At 36.5% G+C, this 20,625-nt stretch overlaps 1 protein-coding gene across 2 annotated transcripts in view; it reads left to right on the top strand.

Annotated features, from left to right (window-relative positions):
• Positions 1 to 20,625, top strand: part of KLHL1 (kelch like family member 1) — a 183,680-nt gene that overhangs the window by 44,667 nt on the left and 118,388 nt on the right. The window contains exon 2 of one of the 2 annotated variants that reach the window (XM_058825131.1): positions 13,468 to 13,650. The exons of the other annotated variant lie outside the window; for it this stretch is intronic. Within the exon in view, the coding sequence (XP_058681114.1) occupies positions 13,468 to 13,650 (183 nt within the window). The remainder of the gene's footprint in view (positions 1 to 13,467; positions 13,651 to 20,625) is intronic. 2 annotated transcript variants of the gene reach the window in all.

Here is a 20,625-nt window from a genome sequence, read left to right as displayed (position 1 = left end):
TGTGGAGAGCCTGGTTCAAACATGGCTTAAAGAAAGAGGCCATGAAGGTATACAGTTGATGGAAAAGTAAAAGGCAGCTGTAAAGCAGCAGTTCCCAGGCTTGATTCTGTAAATAAGTAGGTTCTCAGGCACATTTTTTATAAACAACAAGGTTCTCAGACAGTCTTCTCATAACAGGTAAACATTCTGTCCTTGGCTGCTCTGGGAACAGATATGAAGGTTTTGAGAACTTTTCATATCACAGTGAGAACACTAATCTTGGTTTCAATAAACAAACCACGGGTATTGTAAACAAAAGGAGGAGTTAGAGTTTTCTCTGTAACCTATCGTGAGCTCGAATTTTGCAATATGCATGAAGTTAATTAACACTGTTATAAAAGGTGACTGATTTGATCAATAAATCTGAGTTGATGCTCATCAATCGGATGGTCGTCTCCCTTCACTTCAATAGAGATCCATAAAAGCCATTGCACTTCAAGTCCTCATAAACTAGTTAATTTAGGGCAGGTGAAAAAAAAAGATACACCTTTTTTTATAGCTTGCTTTTTTTTTCATGTATGGCTGGAAGTACCTCCACTTGTGTCAGACTAGCAGGCAGAACTGTCTCATATCTGTATCTCTCCAAAGATATGAGAAAAAAAGTGCAAAATTCCTGATCACTAAGGTCTGGCTTCTTTGTGCTATTTACAATTAAATATGTGGTGTATCTGAGAGCACTAATGCTCTGCTCTTGATTCCTTCTCCAGGGAAAGGTCTTACTTTGGGTTTTACAGACTGATCTCTGAAGGAGAGAGTAAAAGTATTTCAGCTACCTCATCTTTCAAGAAAAGTTAAGCAAAAGGCAGAGAGATACAAAGAAATACCTTTGCTTTAATGAAAATAAAATCACAATTCTAAGTTTTGTTTTACTGCTTGTGTCACACTTTGCATTTAAAAAAATTCTAATCAGTAATCTGGGAAAAACATAACACTGTTTTTTTTTTTTCAGTTCTGTGAGGTAATCATTAATTATGCCACAGGCTGCTCTGTAGCTCTCTGTAGCTGTACATAATTGTGAGGCTTTGACTGGAGGTTTCATACCTACAAGTTTTCAAATTAAGGGCTGTATTTAATGCGGATGTATGTGTACTTACCTTTCTATTTGCTTCAGTCTAGCATATCACTCTTATTGCTGGATTTGAGCCTCTCTAGATAGTAATTTTACAAACACTGCAGTAGACAAAAGCAGTATTAATGGCTAGGTGTTTGTAACACCATGCATGCATATGAAAAATTCATTAGACCTTTTTCTTATTGATCATAGGATGAAGAACACAGCTTGGGTTTGTGCTGGGTTAATGAGTGGTAGCTATTATGAAATATGCAGAATTTAATTGCTTGCGAGTTAAATTCAGTTTTAGTGATCCTGCAGTGTAGAAACTGAAACCATCAAGTTCATCTTAGACAGGGTTCACCAAATTGTCAATTTTAATTGGTGTTTTCAAGATTAGCAAAGAAATGTACTGACACTTCAAAACAGCAGGGCAAAATCACCTACAATTTATTTCTGTATTTCAGACATACCTTTCTCACTGATTTACAGGTGCTGTGAAATTTGAGAGAGCCGCCAAAAGATATATGACACTTGACAGATCTGTAATAAATAGCAGGAAGAGTTTGTATGCTGTTTCCCACTGAATGCTGCAAGCTCTATAAAAGCTTGTCTTGCAACAGGACATGGGCTGAATCATTCATAGTTTACTGAAGGGCAGGTGTGTTGTGATCTCCCACCTCACCAAGTGCAGTACTTAACTGAACTAGAATTTTCATCTGGGAGTTTTAAAGATTCAGCCTCCAGTGGTCTATGATGTGATTTCCATCTCAGTTATAATGTGTTTTAAGCTCTGACATGCTACCTATGCTGTGGAATATCAGCACATAAAATAATAGCACAATGAAATTTTATTGAAATGTGTCCTAAGCTCAATATTCATAAAACACTTGTTTATCCTTTTTTGAATGTCATTGCTATCACTCACATATATAACTTCTGTTTATATAAAGTCACTATGTCACAAACTAAATGTTGGAAGAAAATGTCTCTTAATAAAAAAGAGATATGCATCCTTGTATGTTTTTGTGCCCACTCTGAATAACTGTGTCAGCTAATTTACTTCATTTATTCATATAGAAATGGCCATTAATCATGTCTGGATAGTTAACACAAGACACCAGCATTTCTCTTAGGCACAATTCAGGCCATCCATTCAGAAGACAGGGCACTGTTGCAGAAGGAAGCAAAAGCAGCTCTATTTTAGGTGTCTCACTAGTAAATCAAGTCTCTTTTATAATCTGAAGTTGGATTATTCTGAGTAGCATGGAATAGAAGAGAGCTTCTATGTCAGTGGCACTGGCACTGATTTTATGTAGTCTTAAAGTGGCAGTTCTTGAAGAATCCACAGTACTGATAGCAGCTGGTTATGGAATTATACCCAGAGCTCCCTGAAAGATATGGGAGTTTTCCTCCATAGTATATTAGAAAACTCTCTTGTGTGTAGTGTTGGCTTCATCAGTTTCTGGGTTTTTAGTGTGTATGTTTGTAAAAATCTCATTCTCTTTGGAAGTATTTCCATAAATGCTGGGTGGTGATACTTGAATGATGTAGGAGAACTACTTTGTTAGGTAAACCACAAAGGCTAAGTGCAGTTTGTCATCTGGAATAAGATGTTTCAACAACTGGGCATTGAGGAAACTGAAAGTCTGTGCTTTGTGAGGGAGTGAAGCCTGTGGTTTTGCTAGCTCTACTCAGCTGATAGTGCATAGTGGTATACAATACATTTCCTTTAATTTTTTGAGCTATTAAGAAAGGAAAGAAAATTTTCTCATTTTCACTATGGCACCTACTTCTTGGTTTTCTTCCTCTGCTTGTCAGGCATTTAACTGCTCAGGGCAGTAATATTAGCCTCCTGTACAACAGTCTTACCATTTGTCTCAAACTTTCCAGATGATAACTCCCACTGGGAGGACTTCCACTTCTGTAGGGAATTTGAGGTTAAGTTAAATTAAGTTTTGAATTTCCGAGTCCTAATAATTCTTTTCATTCAACTTTTGGTTGGTAGAAATGGGGAATCATAAAATGCTAAAAAATATTTAACCAGAGTGTTAAAAAAGTTTTATGGTGTCAGTCTGTCTTCATAATGGAGCTGATATATTCCCATTATATTAACAACTGAGTAATTAAAATATGCATGAATGCATTGTGGCTACTTGATGCCTGTGATGGATACTGCCTGGACGCTTTTCTGTTCTATGTATTTATTTGCCATAGGAGCATAAGAGGCTTGGAAGACAATAAATCAACTTTTGGTTTTGGGGTTTTTTTAAATGAGAAGCAAATGGTCTCACAAATATAAGGGATTTCATTTTTGCAGTGGTGCAGTTTTATTTATTTATTATTTCAACTTAGAGTCAAAATCTTCATTAACTGATCATGGTGAATGAGGGCAATGATTTTGATGGGATTGGGGAATAATGGAGAAAGAGTGCCTATCTAAAGAAGTACCTTACTTCTAAAAAAAAGTTATTCCTGGTCTAAAGCAAAGTTGTTTTCTTTCAGCAGGAATTTTGTCTACTGCTATGGTAATAAAAGGAAAGAGGGAAGGAAAGCAGAGCATCTGGGTGGTACTCTGATGAAGCAGCCTTGCTTGAGTCTTGAGCTAGAAACAGAGAAATATTACTGTCAGCACATTCAGAAAAGGTGGTTGTGCTTCTTGATTGTTCTTTATTGTTCTTGAGTGTATGTATTTAAAAATTATGGTTTCCTGTGTAGTTTTTTTCTGTGTTGTGTTTTCAGGAAGAATGTGTTCCCTCCTTTCAGGAAACAAAATGCCTTTTACTGAACTTGCATTTTACTAAAAGCATGTTTGGGGAATTTTGCATAGCACAAGCAAAACAGTTGCTAAAACCTTTTTCAACTGGAAGAGTTATAGAAAATGGATTTTCTCAGTAATTGAACCATTTCTTCCTGGGCTGCCCTTCATTTTCCCTCTCAGAATACCTAAATTGGAAAGGAAATGTCCCCATTAGTTGTACAGACCTGTAACTTTTCACTAGTGTAAGTTTATATGCATCTGGTATCTGTTTGCAGGGCTTTTATACTTGTAGGCTCTCTGTTTCCTGTATTCTTCAGGATACAAAAAAGAAATTCATTCAGCAAGATCCAATATAATAGAAAGTTCTGTCAGCAATGTGAATGTGTAAAATATATCAGTATGTTTCCCAGTCATTAAAATGTGACTGTGTGTAGCTAGGAGAACTCTGTTTGAGTTAATCATTGGTTTTCCAGGAACAGCTGGAACAAACTGCTCCCTCTATTTGGGCATGCAAAGCTGAAAAAGCAGTGGATGCAGCATTAGCTGTGTGTGGGAGAGCAGTCCAACCAGCATCTTTTTCTGTTGCGTAGCAAGACTATTTAGAGGCAGAATAGGTTGAAGATATGGGGCGGAGGGCAGAAAGTGTGATTTGTCAAGGAAGTGTGATGGCTGCTAACTTGTGACAGAGGTTTGTAGTGGTACCATTATTACTATACCTGTCAGGTGCCTGGCACAGCCAGTAGGATGAACCTTAAAAAATCAGCTTTCCTTCAACACTTTTCTCTGGATTTTAGGAAGTGCTTGGAACTTGAAATAGAGTTTATAAAATGATCATCTTTGTGTTGAAATGAGTTTCAGGAAGCGTGAGAATGGTTTTAGGTATGAATTTTCTGCTGTGCTACACTACAGTAAATTGTATCTTTACATGGTGAGAGAAACACTATGAGATCTTAGTTACTTTTCAAAGACACTATAAGAAGCAATGGATTTGAAAAAGTATTAAAAAAATAAAATATTCCTTTGATTGGTGGATGTTGTACAGAACAGAACAAAATAGAACAAAATATTCAATGTCTTAGATCCTGTGTGGCAACTCAGCTATCAGTCAAACTTTTAAATACATTTTTAGCTTAGGATATTTTTTGTATTTATAATTTTTTAGTCATGATTTAGATATTTTGGGTTTTCAGGGAAAAAAAATAAAAAGTGAGAACCTGTGAGAGAAACAGCCCTGCAGATGCCAAGGTCAGTGCAGGTGTGGGAGGAGGATGTTCTCCAGGCCCTGGAGTTGGGATTCCCCTGCAGTGTGTGGTGCAATACATGGAGGTCCATGATGCAGCAGAAATCCACCTGCTGCTGGTGGTGGACTGTCGGTTTCTCGTCTGTTTAAATGACCTGGAAAGGCCCGGGGTGGCCTTGGACAGCCTGCGCTCCAAAGGACGAGAAGAGGCTTCAGGTTTTTTCTCGGTCTCGGTGTTTATTAGTTGTTTATCTAAAAGATTTTCTCTCAGCCCAACAGAGGTCTGCACAGCAGCCAGCCATGAGCACACTGAGAGCCCCCGGGGCGGTCACTTATCTTTATACTCAAAGTTACGTATACAATATTTATCATTTTTCCCCAATACCTTTTGCCCTTATTGACCAGTGCACTTTTAGTAATAACCAATCCCAAAGTGCCAACATCACCACAGAAGATGGAGGCCAAGAAGAAGAAGAGGACACGCCCCAATTCCTCCATCTTACTTCTTTAGACCCCCCTGTACAGAAATCTTAAACCCTGTGTTTCACTCTAATTAACTTATCTCTTCACCATACACCCAGTGAAATCCTCCTATCCTCATACAGGTGTCGTCTCCGGTGCAGGATCAAAGTCCAGCCACCAGACACTTCTGGCAACATTCCAGGACTCCCGAGCCCCCCAAGGGTGGTCTTGGTGACTCGGCACATCAGTCCTGAGGTGCTGAGATCCCACAGTGGACCTCAGGCCAGAGCAGGGCAAGAATGTGACCTCATCACCCTCTACAACTTCCTGAAAGGTGGCTGTAGTCAGGTGGGGTTGGTCTCTTTCTCCAGGCAGCAGTTGACAGAACCAGAGGACACAGTCTCAAGCTTCATCAAGGGAAATATAGGTTGGGTATTAGGAAAAAGTTTTTACAGAAAGGGTGATAAATTTCTGAAATTTTCTACCCATGGAGGTGGTTGAGTCACCATCCCGGGGTGTGTTTAAAAAAGACTGGATGTGGGACTTGGTGCCATGGTTTAGTTGAGCGTTAGGTCATGGGTTGGACTTGATGATCTTGAAGGTCTCTTCCAACTCAGTCATTCTGTGATTTTGTGAATTCTGTGTAAGGAGTCCTCCCCCTGAGGAAGAAGGAGTGGCAAAGTGCGATGACTTACTGCAACCCCCATTCCCCATCTCCCTGTGCTTCTGAGGGGGAGAAAGCAGAGAAACTGTGAGTGAAGTTAAACCCAGAAAAAGCGAGTTATTGGAGAAGGTGTTTAAAGATATGTTTTATTTCTCATTATCCCTCTGTTCTGATTTTTAGTAAATTAAATAAATATCTCCAAGTTAACTGGTTTTCCGCTTGCGATGGTGATTTTTGAGTGATCTTTAGAGTCATAAATTAGGTGTCTCAAATGCTGTTAAAATGAGATCTGAAATTCTGAATTAAACCAAAAACACACACACACTCATATGAAGCAAACAAAAACCTCCTCCAAAATACAAAATTAATCTTAAAAGACCAAATTGAATCAATTATCATATGTGAAACTAAATTAAGTCAGTTCCACAAACTTGCTCTTTGCTCAAATCATCTTTGGGGAATTTTGCATAACTTCAGCAGAACAGTTGCTAACATTTTTTTTAACTGGAAAGGTTATATAAAATGGATATTTTCTCAGTAATGGCACCATTTCTGTCTGAGCTATCTTTCATTTTACCTCTCAGAATACATAAATTGGAAAGTGAATATCTCCATTAGTAGCACAGACCTGTAAATTTTCAGTTGGAAGCTTCCATATCAGAGTACTTTTGTGCATTATTTTTTCCTGAAAATTCTTAAGTGAATAAAATTGATTAAAGCTATCCTTACGAGATAAGTATTTTGGTATATCTTTAAAGACAGTTTGTAGTTGTAATGTAAAACAATATCAAAATGAAACTTTTTTACCTTGTCAAATAAAAGTATTACAATGTGGAAAAAAGGAAAAAAGCCCCCTCATCCCAACCCCTGAAACTTTGACTTAATTTAAAACTGCCAAACCAACAAACTTCAAATTTTACATATACTTAATTTTTCTGCAAGTATTATATTATGATATTTTAATTTTTTGAAAGTTTGAAATAATCCTATTGATAATTGTTGATGCTCACTCTGTCTTTATTTAGAAATTCCATTTTTTGAATATCAGTCTAAGCTGTGTTGGACTGCCGAGCCCATTTAGTCCCTAAATTGCTGGGAGCTGTAACTATTGGAGAGAGATGCTGAAAGTAATATTGACAGAAAGAAGAGCTCAATATTGGTAGGAGTACTAGTAGAGGTGTGCAAAGGCTTATGCTATTTTTAACACTGGGCACTGGACTGTGGAGAAAGAGAAGAGGAAATAGGAAGCTTGAAGTAGTTGCTTAGAAGACTGTGGAGGATAAAAGATGGAAAAAGTATTCAGAGATAAAGGATCAATTGAATACTTAAAGAATGAACCAATCATCCTAACAGTTTAAGTGGTTCTTAAGGCATAGGACATGGAACAAACTCATTTCATCAATAAAAATAATAAAACCTGGAAAAAATGGGGGAAGACTGAGGGAAGTTAAAGCATTTGTCATCAATATTACTGAATTCTGTAAGTAATTGCTTTCAGAACAATTAAATTTTTTAGTAATTTATTAATTATTAATTGTATTTGAATTTTTATTTTTGCAACAAAAAAAGGCAAAATTAAGACATTTTAAAAAGAACTGAAATGTAAAAACCCTGATATTTCAGGAGGCTATGGAATTTTTATGTTTTGGTTAATCACCACTGGCAATAGAGAGGTCTATGCTTGTAGCTTAAGTTAGATCATTATCTGGTGGAGGATCAGAAAAAAGCTGACTGAGAGTATTTTGAACTGATTCTCCCTTCCCTGGAGAGAGTTCTCCATGCAATTCCCCACCATAAGTCCATCCCACAGACAGTGGCTCTCCAAGAGCTGCTGCAAGCAGGTGACTCACAGGCTGCAGCCCTTCAGGCATGGGCTGCTCCAGCGTGGGTCCCCCAGAAGGTCACAAATCCTATGAAACGAAATCTGCTCCAGCTTGGGCTCATCTCTCCACAGGCCTGCAGGTCCCTGCCAGTGCCACAGGGCTCCCACAAGTTCACAGCCTCCTCTCAGGCATCCAGCTGCTGTGGTGTTGGGCTCTTCCATGGGCAGCATCCCCATGAACCTCCATGGGCTGCAGGGGCGCAGCTGCCTCTCCATGGTCTGCACCACGGGCTGCAGGGGAACCTCAGCTCCAGAGCCTGGAGCACCTTCTCCCCCTCCTTCTGCACTGGCTGCAGGTGTCACTGTTGTTTCTGATTTGCCCAGCCTTGGCCAGCAGCACTTCCATCTTAAATTTGCCTGGAATTGGCTTTGCTGGGCATGTAAGAAGTTCTAGTAGCTGCTTACAGAAGCCACCCCTGTACCCCACCCACACTAATAAAATCCCATACAGCTCCTACACAAGGGAACTCTTTCTTCTCCATAGAAGCAGTTTGATGTGGTACAGTAGTCCCTTCTCATTGTCCTTCCCATGTTTCTGAAGAGCTCCTCAAACAATTTGTCCAGGATCACACAATAAACTGGTACTTAGTATTTTGTTTCTTGTGTCTGGTAATACTCTTAGGAGGTACAGAAATACAGAACAGAAGAGGATTCAGCTGCAATTTTGCTGGGCACACAGGTGTCCTATGACTGTCTTTTGCCTTATGGTGTTCAAAGAATGAGTTACAAGTATCTTGATTCACAAATTGCCTTTAGGAGGAGATACCATTGTAAAGTATACATTATGCAGGTTTATCTATAGAATGAGTTTATAATATTCACTGGATTCTTTAATTTTTTTATTATTTTCCATAGAGAATGGATCTCTGAGACAGGACCAATTCTTCTCTGAGTGAATCTGGTAAAATTAAAAAGTCCTGTTTGATATTCTAATTATTTTTTTATCTGGCACTTCTACCTGCTGAAACTCTGGGCAGAGTCTTTAGTTGTAGATGTGTTTGCTGGTAGCAGAACTAAAAGAATAGCTTTTATTCACAAACAGAACTTTAGCCTTGCTGTTGCACTAAGAAATCTTAAAGTCTTTGTGAAACTCCCTCTTGCCTTTTTGCAAGTGATCACTAATGAGAGCCATGACTTCTGACAGTCCATCTTAGATGGTGCAATTCCACAGGCTATTGATTTTTAAGCATTCAATAAATAATTTTTAGAGAATGAATTGTGTGAAGTTTATTTTTTTTCACTCTTACATATGGAATACTTCTTCTGGCTTTGCAAGTTATAAATAGCAAATCAATGTTTCTTTCACTGAAGAGCTGGATATATTTTGTTTCTTGACTATGCATTTTGGATATGTACCCAATAATATACACTAAATTAAACTGAACAGGTTCTGGATAAGTTTGTGTGATCAATCCTGCATAAGCGAAAACTGAAAAAAAACTGCTAAATACAACAGGGTTTAATATTCCAGTAATGATGAAATTATACAACATTTTCTGGTTAAAGAGTGCTTTATTTGGGGCCAGGGCCTTCAGTGGAATGAAGAAAAAAAGTATTCAAATTGAGTATTTAAAATACCTAAGTAATCTGTAAAGTTTTCTGCTATACACAGTGATATGAATCTGTTGTTTTCTGCACCTCTATGAATATAATTTCCAGAATGGAAATATTTCTAAATTTAAGCCTCTGTTTACACAGAGAAATGTGGTATAATTTCAAGTAATATAAATTCTCTATTTCTTGTTGTTCTTTTGTTCAGGATATGGTTTAACTACTGGTTTTACTAATTGCTTAACAAGAAAGGTATAGGCAGCTAAATCTCTGTGTGAAGTTCTTTTTTCCTTGGCATTTTCTCTTTAAATCCTTGACATTACTTTAGCTTAAAGGTTTTCATTTCTGCATTCTTCAAATCAGTGGTTATTTTCTTGTAAAAGAGGACCATTTTGGAGTCAGATGTTTTTGATTTTCTAGTTTTTTATTTCTGCTTACACTGTTTAAATATCTGTGATGGCTCAAAGACTGGATTTTTCTCTACACCTTCAGGCTCTTTAATAATTTCTCTTTTAAGAGCAGGACACTGTTCTTAGCAGTGAAAATAGTCTGTACAAATTTGCTAAGGTGGATTTTTAAAATTTTTTTATTATTATGCAATATGCACGCTGGTTTGCCATTTCATTAAAAAAAACCTTTTAACAATATTGGTTATTTGCAATGTTGATAATTTCTGTGAACCTTTTAGTATTCTTATACTGCAGTCACCCTTCAGTAGCATTACTGTAACCTTGAGAAAGGTTTGATTTCCTTATTTTTGTGCTATTAACTAAGTCATTAAAGTGTTTTAGGCTGGACAACTCCCAAATGTTTGAAATTTCCACACTGAGTTCAGGCTTTGCACTTGCCAGCTGAGGAAGATTATTGAAAAACTGGAGTCCGTCCAGTTCACAGATTTCAGGATTTTGGGGTACACAAATGCTAAAACGGGTTTTGAAAGATTTAGGAAAATTTCAGTCAAATTTGTGTTGGAATTGCTGCTGAATGCAATCACAAAGCCTCTCACTCCATATGTGGTTTGATTGCCCTGCACCTAAACAAGAGCAATATATACAAAGTGACAATGTGATTTTCATATTGCTAATTGGCCCGGAGCCCCTTTATATGCCTTTCACAAGCTGATAATTGGTTATAAATGGTATTTGCTTTAACTAATTCCTACTTTAACAAGTTGCTATCTGAATTTAAAGCATTGATTATGCAGACAGAGCATTTATAATTAAACAGAGATAGCTCCTGAATAGGATAAGTAGCAGGCTTTTTATCTGGACTTTCTTAGAAAATAAATAGAAGATTAACTTATTGTCTTCTACCAAGCTTATTGCTTGCTATTTTTCATGATAATATTTAAAATATGCTTTAGTTTTTGGTGGCTTGCTTTTGAGCATTTATTGACTGGCAAAGTGACAGAAACACTGAGTTAGTGGGTAGAAAGTGTTGCTTATAAGTGGCTAGCAGGAAAAAGCAAAATTTGTGGCAAACACTGCCTAGCAATTCAAGAACAAAATAGACTAAGCTTATAACAGTGCAATCTTAGTTCACAGGACCAGCATAAATTCAGTCAGGATAGTTATCTTCTTCTGACCTGGGAAAGACAGCATTTTAAATAGACAAAAATATTCAGGACTAGTATCCTATCTGTTCAAATTTAAGCTGACCTAGCTCTACCTCCTGAACTAACAAACAGTATGAACCCATTAAGATCTGCTCTTTCCTGTTACTTTCCTTTCTCAGAACTGCTGTTGTCACTTCTAAATTCTCTAAAGGAGAGGAAGAAACATGTCTGTTTAAACCCTTCAACCTCATTTATTAGGCATTAATTTATTTCTTGTAAATTATTTTACATTCTAGTTCTCCAGCAATAAAACTAAAGAAATCTATGTATGGTTACAAACATAAAATGGAAAAGAAAAAGAAAAAAAATTAGTTGAAATATCTGCCCACTGCCCATTCTAATGAGCTTAGGTCTGTCAGTAATTTTGTGGGAAAGCATCAGTTGATCAACCAAAGATATGAAAATAAACTTGGATATCTGATCAACATGGTTGGAATCCAGATTGGATAGGAATACATATGCAAATTACGTCACTCACAGAATGAATGTGTTTGTTTTATCCAGGAGGAAATATCTGGCATTAAGTACTTGACAGTATAACAATATTACCTGTAACAGAATTAGGCAAATGGTTCTTTCTAAATCATCATTTTGTAACTGCTTCTGTTGAGAAATCACATTTAGTAACATTTTGCCAGTTCAGTTTCCTATATACAGGCTCAGGTATATGAAAACCTTTGCAGTGTAAAAATAAAAATATCGACTAATTTAAACCAACTGATAATTTTTTGCTATCCAACTTAATGTTACAAAAGTTAGTTTACTTATTTTAAATGAATTTTAAGTGAAGTTAACTTCACTATACTTAATTTTAAATCATAACTGATTCTGTTAAGTTAGTACCTGTACATGGCGTAGAATAGGTGATGGGGGAGTGAGATACAGAAGCAGCTGTGCTGGTTCCCTGGGAAATTACCTGCATGTCACCTTCAATTATGCAGGATTCCAGCTACTTTAAAGGAGTGCCATGAAGCCTAGTGATTCCTATGCTGGAAAGATGGATCAGCCCTTCCTCCTTAAACCTGCTGAGCCCTGTGCAGTGACTGTAGGAGACTATGTGGGACACTATGTACAAAACATCATTCAGAAGCAAATCACTAGCATGTCTCAAGAATGTAGGGGTTTTTTTGTTATTTATATTTTTATAGCTGCATTTCATTCTGATGTTTAAGATTATTTTTATGGACTTTTCAATTTTTTTCCCTGCACCAGGAATGCAGACTGCATTTCCTTACACATCTTTCAATATAATTTTTTTTTAGTGTAATACCTACTGAATTCAAACCTTGAGTAAGGAAACTGTTGTATTATTGTTGTAAATAATAAATGTTTTTATGTGCTCTTTAATATTTCTATTTCAATAGAATATATAAAATGAGATTGTTTTGAATTAATTTATAATATTGTTTCATATGCTGGACTATGATAAGTTGTCTATTGCTCTTCTATTGATTATGGAAATCTTTTGTATATATCTATTGAAGAATAAAAAATTAGCTTCATCTGTGAAATCCTTCATTTTCAGCACTAGAAGTCATACATATAATCTTAAGGCTTTCATTTAAATCCATCTCATTACATATTTGTAAAAGAGAAGGTATCATCTATGTTGAGAACTCTTTCAAAATTCTATCATAGTTTCATAATTTCCTCAAGGACTAGTGCTTCCTGACACTTTGAGTTTCTACTGCAACACTGAACTGAATAACTTCAAACTAGGAATAGATGTCTATATAATGAAAAACAAAACAAAACATTTTTATCCTGTTTATTCTTTGGTTTTTGTTTTTTTTCTTTTTAAATGTAGACATCGCTATCTTTGCAGGCTAAATTCAGTTTTTATTAATAAATATTTTTATTAAAATTAAGTATGTAATTCTTCATTGGGAAAGTAATCAGGATTCATTACAAATTAAGTCAATTAGAGTTTTATTTTTCTTCCCCAAGGGGAGCAAAATGAATGTGAATTTGAGAAAGTGAACTAGAAATTTGAGAGAAATTTGAACTGCTGACAATCAGTGGAAAGATAAGATTGCCTTTTCCATTTCTCTCCCAATGCAGTAAGATTTTTCTATCTTGTACTTCCAGTGATGAGAACAGGGAAAGGATGCATTGATTTGCATGTGTCAGGTTCTAGAAGCTGTGATGGAGTCAACACTTGGTCACATCTTGCCAACCTGGAGTTTCTCTTGTTGTTTGCAGACTGTCAGGAGCCAGCCACCCCTTGCCACCCCACTGTGACATGGATTCCTGCAGCTCCGAGGAATTCTACCAGGCTGTTCACCACGCAGAGCAAACCTTCAGGAAAATGGAGAGCTACCTGAAGCAGCAGCAGCTCTGTGATGTTATCCTGATTGCTGGGGACCGCAAGATACCTGCACACAGGTAGGAGATAGGCATAAAGAACTGAAATTACAAAAGCTAATGATTTGGGTATGTGTATTTCTTAGAGCAGTGTTTCCTGTTGCCCCATACGATTATTTCCTCTTTCTTTAAACACAACTGTAAGTGGCTGGAAAAGGTCAGTTTGAAGGCTGGGACTTTGAAGGTGAGGGTTTTTTGTACAGCTTTCAAAAGTTCAAGTAGCACTCAACTAGCAAACTGATGGGTGAGTATGACTAACAATTCTCACAATAGCTGTGATGCTATTCTTATGTGAAGAGAATGTGAATTTCTGAAATGGGGTGCTGTACAGCTACACTGAACTGAATCATTTCTAGCTTAAGATCCTGACCCTGTGATAAGTCTGTTGTACATTCTCTCAGACACTTAGAATAGAATACTGAATACTTTCTTCCTATGACCTGTGCCTTTCAATGAACTAAAAAATTCTTATTTACTTTTAATTATAATTATTGGGATAAAAATTCTTGAACACTTTAATTTCGAAAATTCTGTAAGATTATCTGGTATTGAAACAGCTAGTATTTATGAAACTTGGTTTTGGATAAAAATTAAACTTAAAATAGTTCTTCTTCATTGGGATTTTCATCTCAGAAATAGGTTTTCATTTAATGCATGAAAATAAAAATATGGTCCTAGAGTTTAGATTAAAACGCAGAGAATAATTCAGAATTTCCAGGTGAGCAAGTATTTTTACATCTGAACTCTGCATAAGGCTGCAAACCAAAAGTAATCTATTTCCTGCTTGCATCCTGATTTCTCTGGTGAGATACTAAATTCAGAGCAGGATTATGGTTTCCCAGCAGGAAGTCAGAAAAACAGCCAGTGCATTTCTGAACTCACAAGTTAACTTCGTGCAGAGGAATACTCTAAGGGCATCTTAACAACTTGGACCTTACAAAGTTCCTTTTGCCCTGAGTGAATATGGACACAGAGACTATTCCTGTTAAATAAAGAAGCTGAATAGTCCATATTTCAACTCCTACAATAGTGAGTAAAAGAAAAAAAATGCAACATATAAGACTGGAGAGCCAAAGTTATTTTCCAAATGCTAAGACGTAAAACCAGACAGAAACTTCATTCATATTTAAATAATAGGGTTTTGTAAATTAGCTTCTTTCATATCCCCTATTTTTAATTCCGCTTTTCAAGTTTGGATGCATACCTTTTAGCAGTAAATTTAATTTCACATTTGTCATTTCAATTCTACAGTGTATATAAATCCTGAGCTGAAAACATGCCCTAATAAGAAGACTAACCATGAAATAATACCCCTAATCCTATTTAGACTTTCTAATAAACCTTTAGACACCTTTACATGTAATTTTCTACTTCTCTGTGGTCTGCAGTCAAAATTCCAAATCTCAAATAACTGGAAAAGTTTTGGTAGTGTTTATTCTATATTTGTTTAGACAGGTGTATCTGGATAAGCACAGTGAGCTGCTTCTTTTACTGTAGTCATTAAAATCCTAGAAATTACAGATTCAACTTTCCCTGCTCAAAGCAGGGTCAACTGCAAGGTTAGACCATTGAGGTCATACATAGTTAATTTTTAATTATCATCTCTTGTGGACGTTCTTCTCTTGTTAACCTGTTCCAGTTTTTATTATCCTCACTGTTTTCAGTGGTGCAGGATGTGTCATCCAGGCAAATTTGCTCCATGATCTTGGTGAGGCAAACAAGTCTATGTGTAGCTACATCCTTCTTCTTAGGGATTTACATGAAAATTGACTTTTCCAGTCCTTAGAAACCTCATGCAATTGTCATGACCCATTACAGATAGGAGAGAGTGGTCCTTCAGTAATATTGTAGAGCTTACTCCGGTATTTCACTTTAAACTTGTCCTCCAAACATAATAAACAAAAGACTGTGCCAAATAAAGCTTTTTTGAGCAGTGCACAAAATCTTTCAAAAGTTTTGCATTTGCTTCCAAGGTATTTACAGAAACTCTTCTTTACTATCAAATCCCTTGCTGTCTTCATCTGAGCCTGACCTTTGGGCCTCTCTAATTCAATTTTTTTACATTGACGCAATGTTTCTATATTTCTCCTGCATCATTCATCTCTGCTTTCATTTTCCATGTACTTCTGTTGTGCATTTAGGAAGTAAATATTGTTCAGAAATATAGTGGCACTATCAGAGTAAATGAAAATTGTTAATCAAGTAATAATCACATGGGTCAACATAAAATTAAGTATGTGTTTGCCATCAATGATTTAGTGGTCTTGAGTGAAGGCAATTTACATTAATTGCACTGGTTTTAGATACCTGTGCTTGAAATGCGGTGTTCTACAGCTGCTGAAGAAGCATCAAAAGTCCTGGGAAGAAAAGAGCTAAAGTCACTGCAAATGATAGATGGATCTTAATATTTTTGCTGGAAAGTTCATTAAAACTTCCATCTAGGACTGCAGAAATGTTAGAGCATCTCTAAACTAAGACTGTAGTTTATTATGATGTTTTGACTAATAATGCTGCACAAAACAAGATAGGAACTCTATGCTGAAGGGAAACAAAAGAAGAACAAATGTTATATAAGGCTAAAATCCACCTGCCCCTATCCAATTAAAACACTACCATATAACAGAGACTCGATTCAATAAAACAGAAAATTCAATAAAACCAGAAAATGCAAAGAAGATGTAGAAGGGGAGTTACATACTCAGCTTACAGTTCTGACTTCCATTGCACTTGTTGAAAAAACAAGAAATCTACTTTCGTTGTTGTTATAATATAGTCAGGTATAGTTGAGTGTATAATGAGAAATACCACTAAAAATCTTCTGTTTTCTCTTAATATCAAAAAATAAAGTTTTTCTTTCCAATAATCAAGAAAAGGATCATGGGAGACTCCCACCATGGCAGAAAAGGTAGTACAGAACTATTGGAAAATTACCAATAACATATGCAACAAAGAAATACTTTAGTAAGGTTACCCAAATATTTCTACTAGTATCTGAATGACATGTGAAGACAAATTTAATATTACTCCTTCAACAAAATGTAGTTAGCGTTGTCTGTTTCACTGCTCTGGATGGTACCAACTTTTTTCAATGCATCTTGAGTGCTACTGCAGAGGTACAAAGTTAAAAAAACAGTAGTAGTAAAATGAGGAAAACATTAATGGAGAAAGTTTAGCTGAAAGGCAAGATGAAAGAATAAAGAACTAGGCAGAAAAGAAAGGAGAACCGGGCAGAGAAGGAAGGAAAGTCTAGAAGCAGGGAGTGAAAGAGGAAAAATGCCCATTAGTCTGAAGATGCACATAATAGTCTGAAGACCTGTTTTCTGTCACTAGTCAGTAACAGATCCATGTGGAAAACACAGACTAAAAGCAGTACAGCAGCTCTATGTTATTCCCAGATATCTGTAAGGTTTGAGGAACTTCCTGTATCATCTGAACTCATCTGAACAGAGTTGTTTAACACAACCCACTGTCTGTGAGTTTAAAAATAATTCATTCAAGTAATATAGTTGGGAAAGAACAACAACAACAGCAAAAATTCCTGCTATCAGAGGAGCAGCAAGGCAATTTAGATGAGCTTTAAATTTTAACCTTGATTGATAATCTTGAAACAAGGGTTTGGGTTGCTGGTAAGTTGAATGAGAGTCAGCAGTGCCCTGGCAGCAAAGGGCCAACCATGCCCTGGGAAGCACCAGGCACAACATCACCAGCCCATCAAGGGGTGAGTGCCTCTCTCTGCTCTGTGCTGGTACACCTTGAGTGTTGTGTGCAGTTCTGGGAGCCACAATATACGGATATCACACTGTTGGAATGTGTCCAGAGGAGGGCATCCAAGGTGGTGAAAGGTTTTGAAGGAAAAATGGATAAGGAGAGCAGCTGAGGTCACTGGGCTCATTCATCCTACAGAAAAGAAGGCTGAGGGATGACCTCAGTCTACAGCTTCCTTGAGGGGAGCAGCAGAAGGTGAGGTGGTGATCTCATCTGTCTGGTGACCAGGGACAGGATCCAAGGAAATGGATTGAAGTCAGGGGAAGTTCAGATTGGATATTAGAAAAAGGTTCTTCAGCAGAAGGATGGTAAGTTGTTCCAACAGTCCTCCCAGGGAAGTGGTAAGAGTTCAAGGAGCATCTAATCATGGGCTTAATCATACGCTTTATTTTTGTTTTAGGAGCCTTAAAGGTCCTTTCCAGCTAGACATATTTTATTACTGTATTAAGCCAGAATACTAATGCTATTACTTTATGGACTGGAAAAAGGTGCAGTAACTGAAATGGACTTTGAAGGGTGAAAGAGCCTACTCTTTTACTCTGAAACCATTCTCCCTTGTCCTATCACTGCATGACCATATAAAGAGTCCCTCTCCACTTTCTTTAAAGGCTCCTTCAGGTACTGAAAGGCAGCAATTAAGTAATCCCTAAATCTTCTCTTTTCTAGGCTGAAAAAGCCAAATTCCCTCAATCTTTTCCTATGGGAGAGATGCTCCATCCCTCTAACCATTTTGGTGACTCACTCTAAGAGGTTGATGTCCTTCCTATGCTGTGAATTATACCAGTATTTATTGAATGTGAGATTTTATTGCTTTCAGAACTCAGAACTTAAAATAAGTAATACTTATGCAGCTTTTTAAAATAAGTAATACTTATGAATGCATATATATGTCTGTAGATACATATATATATACACATACTTTCACAACGCCATCTGACAAAAGGTCAATGAAAATTAAAATGTAGTGTGGAAAAATTCCAAATATATAATTTTTTCCCTAGAATCTTTGTAAATGTAAGCAGTACTCCAAGTGGGGTCTCACCAAAGCAGAGTAGAGGGGCAGAATCTCCTCCCTCACCCTGCTGGTCCCCGCTGGTTTGATGCAGCCCAGAACATGTTTGGCTTTCTGGGCTGCTGTGAGTGTGCATTCCAGTCTCTCATCCAGAAGCATCACCAAGACAGTCTCAGCAGGGCTGCTCTCTGTCCATTCATCCCTCAGCCTGGATTGATACTGGGGGTTGCCCTAACCCAGGTGCAGCACCTTGCACTTGGTCCAGTTAAACCTCATGAGATTCTCCTGGGCTCAGCTCTCGAGAATATTCAGTTCCTATGTGTATTAGCATAATGTGCATGGAGAAAAAATAGTGTCTCGCCTACGATTTTTTAGTGCAAATTACATCTGATATTCTACTCAGTTGGTAGTAAAATATTGTAAGAGTTTTCTTAAAGATTTTAAGGGATCAAGGTTTGTTTACTTCTTTTAATTAATAAATGCATCATCAGTGGTCAGGCAATTCTCTATCAAAAGTGTATATGAAAACATTTGTGAAAGTAGCAAAGAAATATTCTATAATAAACTAAAATAAAACCTGCTATCCTGGGAAAAAAGGTCACAACTCTAATCAGTCATATGGGTTACGTACAAAAGAAACCACAAAATTGATCAGGCTGAAATTAGTTGTAAAGAGAAAGATGTCTCTTAATCAGGAGAAAATCTTTCTGGGTTCACAAACTCATTTTAAGCCATGAGTTACCTGCTATGAGTCTCAAGGATGAAAGAGTTTATTATGTATTCTCACTGCCAGATCCGAAGTTGAAAAGGTGACATCCTCAGCCACCTGACCTTTCTTGATTAATAGGTCAACATGCTTTTAAACCAAGATTTAGGGCTGTTTGGAGTCTTCTGAACTACAAAAAGCAGCAGATCATTACAAATTAATTGATCTCTTTGATTTCTCACTTTTGATCTTCCATCTCAACCCTGGAATACAATAAAGATTTACAAAAGGTGTCACCTTTCAGAATCAAGTGTAATTAGCAAGTTCCCCTTTCTTCAGTTCAACTTGCACTTCCCAAGGCAAAAGTTAGTGTCTTGAAACTTTGTCTTTTGGTTATAGTAAGTTGATGAAATAGCTGATTCAGTATTTCTGTTAAATATTGATTAACATAAGACACTTTAAAAAATAATCCTGTTTTTTTATCACAATGTTCAAAAGCTTGTTTTGCTTCTGTAGGTGAGCTGCTACATCACAGAACCTTTCTGCTCATTTAAGCCATCTTCTTTGATAGGTGGTACAAACCAGTAGGGATAAACCTCTAAGAAAAATGGGTAATGCTGAGGACCTGACGTGTCTCATTTATTTTTTTTTATTTTTTCCCACTTTGGACTGACTCTTGTGTGCTCTTGTAGATGGAATTCTGAATTCATTGCAGATGAAATCCATTAGATAACATCTTTGACTTTCCTCACACAAACTGTGGAAAATCACACATTTTTATAGAAGTTTGTGAAAGAGATTTAATCCTTCTGTTATTTATTTTCTGCCTTACCTCTGTTGTTTTTTGGGTTTTTTGTTTTTAATTTGACCATATATATATATATATATATATATATATATATATATATATATACACACACACACAGAGTAATATATAATAACTAACTGCTGAACATAAATCATGTGAATTTAAAATACAAGATATTACCTTTTGAAAATATTTTCAGTGATCATTAGCTAGTGTATTAAAAATTCTGTTCAGTCATTTTTCCTTTTTATTTTTTGGATGCAGCCAAGGGTTTTGGCCTTGCTCTTTTGGCAAGTGATCAAATTGAATATCCATAGCTGAATTTAAATGATGGCTAGTAAATCTGAAGCAACAGCTAATGCAAAATGAAATTAAATTAAATCTCCATGAATGAAATGGTCTCAAATGAAAATCTCCATCACATACCTAAATTACATGTCTGATATCTGTGAGAATTTTGATCTCATATAAAATCATGTTTTTCCTTTCTGTGATTTTTGTGATGCTTTTATTGAAGCATCAATGAACAATACAATCACTTATTTATAAGTGGTCAGAAAAAGTACTAGAAGAGATTTACAAATATAATAATATATAAATAAGATAGAATAAATAAGCAAATGTAGAAGTAAATGTTCTTCAGTGATGAAAAAAATAGTAAATTAGGAGTTTCTAGTGGCAGCACCAAAGTCTGTTTCTAAGTTC

This window comes from Ammospiza caudacuta, chromosome 2, assembly GCF_027887145.1.
Source record: "Ammospiza caudacuta isolate bAmmCau1 chromosome 2, bAmmCau1.pri, whole genome shotgun sequence".
Lineage (NCBI taxonomy): Eukaryota > Metazoa > Chordata > Aves > Passeriformes > Passerellidae > Ammospiza > Ammospiza caudacuta.
This window is presented reverse-complemented; position numbering and strand designations above follow the sequence as displayed.